This window comes from Raphanus sativus, chromosome 2 (genome assembly GCF_000801105.2).
Source record: "Raphanus sativus cultivar WK10039 chromosome 2, ASM80110v3, whole genome shotgun sequence".
Classification (NCBI taxonomy): Eukaryota; Viridiplantae; Streptophyta; class Magnoliopsida; order Brassicales; family Brassicaceae; genus Raphanus; species Raphanus sativus.
This window is the reverse complement of record NC_079512.1, coordinates 20,585,084-20,591,877: the sequence shown is the minus strand read 5'-3', so window position 1 is coordinate 20,591,877 and position 6,794 is coordinate 20,585,084. Positions and strand designations below refer to the sequence as shown.

Here is a 6,794-nt window from a genome sequence, read left to right as displayed (position 1 = left end):
ATGGCTAAATGTCTAAATAAAAGAAAATACACATCTCTACTATCTATGTTTCCAAACATATCTCATTTATTCTACTATCCATGTTTCCAATCATATTTCATTTATTCTAATATACATGTTTCCAAACATCTCCAATCTGTACTTCAACTTTAATAATATAGATTTAGAAGTCCAATGCACTTTGGACTACAAATAAAGCTTCTTGCCAAGTTTACCTTTTGACATACAGAGGTAACTTTAAATATATGTAAACTTCTAGTGTTTATAAAGTGAAAAAGGTTTCTTACAAAAAATATTCCCACCTGTAATTGTTGATAAGAAAATGATAAAGAGAAATGAAATGTATAAGCGTGTTGAAAAGCTTGATTAGTTACTTTTTTGTAACAGGTGATTAGTTACTTTTATGTGATTTTTTTCAAATCCTTTAGTTCCTCTAGTTGCCTCGAACGCGAATGGAACTTTCCTAGAAAAGAAAGTCGAAAACTAACATGTATGATAATGACGAATTGATGATCAGTGAAATGAATCATGTTTTCATGGCATGAAGCACCCCGCATCATGATCCCAAAGTTCTTAACACATGTTTATGCATGTATTAAGGTATTAACGATTTTAATTAATATTGAATGAGATGTCGCATCAAACGCACATGCATAATAAAACATGAATACGACGAATATGTTGATGTTAATTTAAATTTCTTATTAATGATATATTTCCCCAGAAATAAATAAATAACTTTTGGCTTTACGTTACCATAAAAGAGTGAAAGGAAACAAGTAGTAATGTGAGCATTGATGTCATGGGTTGGCATTCACTATATGTTGACTTACCTATTGAAACAAGTAGTAACATATAACTATACTATTTCGCTTTTCACTTGTAATTAAGTTTACCCAAGAAGACCAAATTGTAACGTTTGAAAGAGCAAACACATATACCAAATCTAACCTTGGCTAATCTACAGGTAAACAACAATAGGTTTCAGGTCATTATAATCTATTAACCATAAATTTGATGTTAATAAGAACTTAACAAAAATAGGTTTTGTTTCTTTTGGCAACAACGCATTCTTTAAATTACAAAAGTAGTTTCATATCCATTATTAGGTAGTTGCTTGTTTTGTTTACTTGTTTTTCTGAGTAGGCAATGGTTCGATTCATATACTCTCCATATAAAAATAGTAGTTTAGATATAGATATTTAATACCAATATAAAAGGACATGTTCTAGTTCAGTACATCAGTCTGATATATTATATGGACTCAAATGTATCCAAAAATTAAGGAATAATAATATATTCCAACAGTTACAACTTACAAGACGAGAGAGGGCACGAAGCAGAAGACAAGACTCGAGAGCACTCCCATCCAACTCAGCTGGCTGGCTCAAAGTTTAGTAGAGACACCTAATACCGACACCATTTCCTCAAAACCCTAATTTTATTCCAAAACTGAAACAAAACTATATATTAAAAATGTAGAATTTTTAAAACCACAAAAGAGCAATTGAGACGACAGAGATTGCCAATCTAGCGAGTGGTGGGAATAGCAAACTACGTAAGCTAATTTATTACGAAGGGAAAAGGAAGAGAATGGTAGTTATATCATTATGCATTTATTATGTACTTTTGACTCAGTATTTATGGACATTCACCACTGAGCTTTTATTTTTATAATTTATTAGTCATTAAATTGCTCTTGGTAAAATTAAAACTCAGTAACTCATTATAGGCCAAAAAACTGTGCAGGCAGACAGACAACATGACAACTCTTCTATGTTGGTACTTATCGACTAGCATGCAAGTATAAAAGCTTTTTTTTCCTTTGAACCACTTATAAAAGCTTTGTTGTTTATAGTAAAATACATGAAATTTTCCAATTAAGTTGTATTGGTGATAATAATGCATGACAACAAAAATAATTAAAGACTAAAGGTCCTGATGCTGTTCAATTTTAATATGCCATGCATTATTATCACCAATACAACTTTAATTAGACAATTACATGTATTTTACTATAAACAATAAAACTTTTTTACTTAACTAGACTTGCACAAAAAAGCTTAATTAGACAATTGCAACGTTGCTCGGTTCAGTGATTGGGTGATTTAGTTTTATTTTTTTAGAATATAAAGCTTAGGTCATCTCTAACTCAACTGCAACACACTATTTTAACGTATTTTTTATCCTAAAACTTTTTCAATCCAACTGCAAAAATCACACCATTTTGGTATAAAGTTATAGTACCACACCAAATTTGGTATGTTACTGTTCATAACGCCAACACTGTTCACACAGTACTATTTATTACATTAAATATTATTTACTTACTTTTATTAGTAAAATATTAGTTTTATAATTATTAGTGACAAATTAAATACATATAAAAAGTAAAATAAGTATATAAACCAGTATATTACGTATAGTGAAATAGTTTATTTAATTTATTATTTAATATTGTTATATGTTAAATTTGTAGATATTTTTAAAAAAATAATTATGTGTGATTTATTTTGTTCAATATAATTACATAAAAAGTTTATTTATTATATATTAATTAATATAATTCTTTTAGTTTAATAATAAAAAAATAAAAAGTATAATTTTGATGTAAATTTTAGTGTTGTGGTTGAAGAGAAAAAAAATTTAGCGTTGAATTACACTAAAATGGTGTAGTTTTTACACCGGAATAGTAAATGACAAATTGAATACATCTTCTGCACTTCAGATTACTTAACATCGTTTTTTTTTCTGGCTGTGTCTTAAATGACAACAATCCTTATCTTTTTGGATAAAATACAGCATATAGGCTGGGTAAAAGAATGGGGTAGCAATTGGAAAAATAGCCTATGAAAAAATACTAAAAATATTATTATTAAACGTAGGAAATATTTGCATGTTTTAAATTAAAAATTAGAAACGAACAAAAAACAAAAAGGAGAAATTCAAAACTGAAACTGTCGTAGAAAACCCAAAAATTAAAAACTAGTATTCCCCGGAAGTACCCCAAATTATAGCATATTTACAATTTCTTCCGCCGCCTTACATAACGACGCAAGCATTCACGTTCTCATCGCTGAACATCTGCGGCGCGTGGGACTGAATCGGGTATCCATACGGCCCACCCGGATAATACGCTGCCCCGTAAGCAGGCTGAGCCGCCACGTACTCCATCGCATTCACCCCCTCGCCGCCTTTGTTACCACCATTGCTATCCTTTCCTCCGCCGCCGTCTCCTCCTTTCTTCTTGTCCCCAGACTCCTTCTCTTTCCCGTCACCACTCTCTTTATCTTTCTTCGCCGGCGGCACGACCTCCACCTTACGTTTCAGCTTCTCGGACAAAGCGTCGGCGAGCTTCTTCGCATCCATTGTTCCTTTCACCGTCAGTAGCTGCTTCTCTTTGTCCATTGTCAGCCCATTCACACCTGCGATTGCGTTTGCACAAACAAAAAAACAGTGTGAGCGTTTCTGAAACGCGATAATAATCATTGGTTTGTGTTTGTGTTTGTGTCTCTCTCTAACCTTTGGTTTTAGTGACAGTCTTTTGGATCTTCCCGATACAACCTTGACAGTGGAAGTCCACCTTCAACACCGCCGTTGTCGCCGCCGCCTGGAAAAATTAATCAAAGTTATTAACTTTATCATCTGTAACAATCAGACAAAACCCAAAGTTTTTAGACTTTATTGTGTTTTACCTCTTTGGGTTTCTTCTCATCTGGTTTCTTTTCTTTGTTCTTGTCTTCATCGGTTTTAGTTTTGTCCTTGTTGTTGTCTTTCTCCTTCTCTTTCTCCTTTTTGGGTTGAGGAGAAATCAAGTCGACTTTCTTCTTCGTCTTCTCTTCAAGTTTCTCCCGGAGTTTCGCCGGATCTACATCTCCGGTCACCGTTAATTTCCCAGACTCTGACTCTGATTTCACAGTCTCAACGCCTGAGAGAGAGAGACATTATTATTAATTTACCAGTAACAATTCAACCAATTAAATAGGGGATATTTAAACCACCAACGAATAAAAAGGACTGTAACGTTAAAAGAAATAAAATCAAAACCTTGGAAAGTACGAACGCATTTAACGATCTTGGAAGCGCAGCCTTCGCAATGCATATCGATCTTCAAAACGACGGTGACCGACGCCGTTTTCTTCTCGCCGCCGCCGCCATCTCCTTTGTTCTCCTTGTTATTGTTGTTCTGCTTAGAAACAGAACAGAGAGAGCAAATCAAACCCATTAGATAAGAGTGAAAATAATAAAACAAAGAGAGAAGATTCGAGAATGCTGTTAAGGACGGTTTGACTCAGTTACCTTGCCCATGATAACTCGGTTAGTTTAGTGAGAGAGTAGTTAGTGGGTGGAGACAGAGTCGGAGGATGGAGAGAAACACTAGACTTTTGATAAAAAAAACTAGAACCTTTCGTTTCTATTTATAGTCGTTTAATGGGTTTTTATGATGATGATGAATGGTGTGATGAATGACATGTATGTATACCATGTTATGGTCCATCACATACGTTTTCGTATTCCTTTTTCCGTTCTCTCATATTATTACGGGTCAATTAGGGGAAAGGGCAACTTTTAAGTTTGAATTAGGAAAATAAGCCACCTCAAGTTTATATTAGGCAATTGGGCAACCTAGTAGAGAGAGAATAAATTTATGACATTTTTAACCTTTTTGCCTATTAAACTTGGCAAGCTGGAAAAGTAATTTCGTGGGATCCAAAATCCACTTTGCCTATAAAAAATAATTTTTTTCCCACTAACATTTAACAACTAACTTTTGTAGACCCCGTAAAGATTCTTTATTCATTAAACTTTTGGATCATATCTATCTTATTAAAACAGAAACATTCTGTTGGACCTAATATTTATTTTGTAAGTTTTTAAATTAAATACACCTTTATATTTTATAGTTAAACATACATTAAATCACTAATGTTTCTTTCTTTATACTAATATCCATGTTTCCAAACAATATACTTATTTCTTTATAATACTATCAATGTTTCCAAACAATATACTTATTTCTTTATACTACTATCAATGTTTCCAAACAATATACTTTTATACTACTATCAATGTTTCCAAATAATATAATAATTAATCTTAATTATTTTATGTCTATCATTTTCTCTTTAAAATTTTGTAAAACGTCATAATTTCATAAATTGCAAAATAGTAAACTTTAAAATTTCGATTATAAGATTACAAATTATGTAACTTTTACAATTTAAATCCAATTAGATTACATATCGGTCATCCATTAGTTCAATCGGTTAGTCTCGGGTTTTAGTGATTTTTTAATATGAATATTTTAAAAACATAAATTGAATTGTCATATCTCTGGATTAACCGGTATAATCACAATCGGGTTGAATTTAAAAATACTGATTTAAATACAAAAATATTTTAAATACACACTCTTTAAAAATTACCAAAATATTTGTTAAATTATTAGTAAAATTTTTCATCGTAAAATATCCCGCGCTTCAAAAGCGCGGGTCAAAATCTAGTTTAATATTTAAAAATCATATATGAGCAACTACTTTTAATATAATACATATTTTTTCATATATAAAGTCAACATAAATCTATACGAATTAATATAAAATCGATGTAAATTCTAAAATTTATGAAAGTTACCCAATAAATTATATATTTTGACTCATAAAAGAAACTTTCATATTTATGAAATCTACCCAAATAAATGATAATTCATAAAATTATGTAAATTTATGGATAATTATCATAAATCTGAGTAAATTTAATAAACTTGGAAACCTTCATAGATCCTTCATTTTTTGCCAAAATGGCAGGAAAACAAATTTGTCTACATTTAATTTTAATATAGTTGGGTAAATTTAATAAATTTGGAAACCTACGTGAATCTTACATTTTTTTTTGGTCAAAATTGATCTCACACTTTTTGTTTTTGCCAAAAATAGAAACACTCACGAAATGCTACATTTTTTTCCCAAAAATAAAATGACAAATTGGGATCTGGCAGCAAAGTGCATTCGTTATAATTTTCATGTTTATAAAATGACAAAAATTGTTAATGAAATGACAAATTTGTTAATAAAATGACAAACCCTACACCTTTCACGATGAACTGATCTAATAACTTTAATTTTCAAGGATCATATCTACTTGTTAGAACCAATATAATCCCATATTGAGTACAACCTGCAGATTTCCAATCATCCCAAGTTCTTGATTAGTCATAGGTAGAGCCGTGCTTATAATCTATTGAAAAAGATATCCGCTATAGTGCTATTTCACCCCAAAAAATAGAGTTATCCTTAGGTTCACCCCTAGAGTGAACATTTAGGTTCACCCAACCAATAGGAATCAAGTATTTCATAATTAATATTTTTTTTAAAAAGAAAAGAAAATATTGTCAAGTTATATTATGTTTTTAAAATAAAAAAAAAAAAAAAAATAATAGCCGTTACAAAAAATGAATTTTTGAAAACTATTTTTAATATCGTCAAAAAACACTAAACCTTAAACCCTAAATCCTAAACCCTTGGGTATACCCTAAACCCTTGGATAATTTTAAACTCTAAACCCTAAACCCTAAATTCTAAACCCTAAATCCTAAATCCTAAACCCTAAACCCTTGGGTATACCCTAAACCCTTGGATAATTTTAAACTCTAAACCCTAAACCCTAAATTCTAAACCCTAAACCCTTGGATAAATCATAAACACTTGGATAATCCTAAATTCTAAATCAAAAACACTAAACACTAAAACATTAAATCTTAAAAATACTATTATGGTTTAATGTTTTTAATTTAG

The 6,794-nt window shown here is 30.8% G+C and overlaps 1 protein-coding gene across 2 annotated transcripts; it reads right to left on the bottom strand.

Annotated features, from left to right (window-relative positions):
- Window positions 1-2,850: 2,850 nt before the first annotated feature.
- Window positions 2,851-4,436, bottom strand: LOC108820373 (heavy metal-associated isoprenylated plant protein 3). 2 transcript variants are annotated; one of them, XM_018593328.2, is made up of 5 exons: window positions 4,300-4,436; window positions 4,048-4,186; window positions 3,696-3,928; window positions 3,523-3,610; window positions 2,851-3,425 (listed from the first exon to the last, which is right to left on the bottom strand). In XM_018593328.2, exons 1-5 carry the CDS (start codon window positions 4,306-4,308, stop codon window positions 3,043-3,045), a joined length of 852 nt encoding a protein of 283 aa, XP_018448830.1. In that variant the 5' UTR covers window positions 4,309-4,436; the 3' UTR covers window positions 2,851-3,042. The 2 variants fall into 2 exon arrangements, with proteins under 2 accessions (XP_018448830.1, XP_018448826.1); XM_018593324.2 differs by having other exon boundaries at window positions 4,048-4,189; window positions 4,300-4,360.
- Window positions 4,437-6,794: the final 2,358 nt, after the last annotated feature.

Bases quoted from the DNA above. Each gene is read 5' to 3' on its own strand.
- LOC108820373 (XM_018593324.2), bottom strand. The intron at 3,611-3,695 runs GTAAAACACAAT...TAATTTTTCCAG, and splicing joins ATGAGAAGAAACCCAAAGAG to GCGGCGGCGACAACGGCGGT. The intron at 3,426-3,522 runs GTTAGAGAGAGA...ACGCAATCGCAG, and splicing joins GACTGTCACTAAAACCAAAG to GTGTGAATGGGCTGACAATG.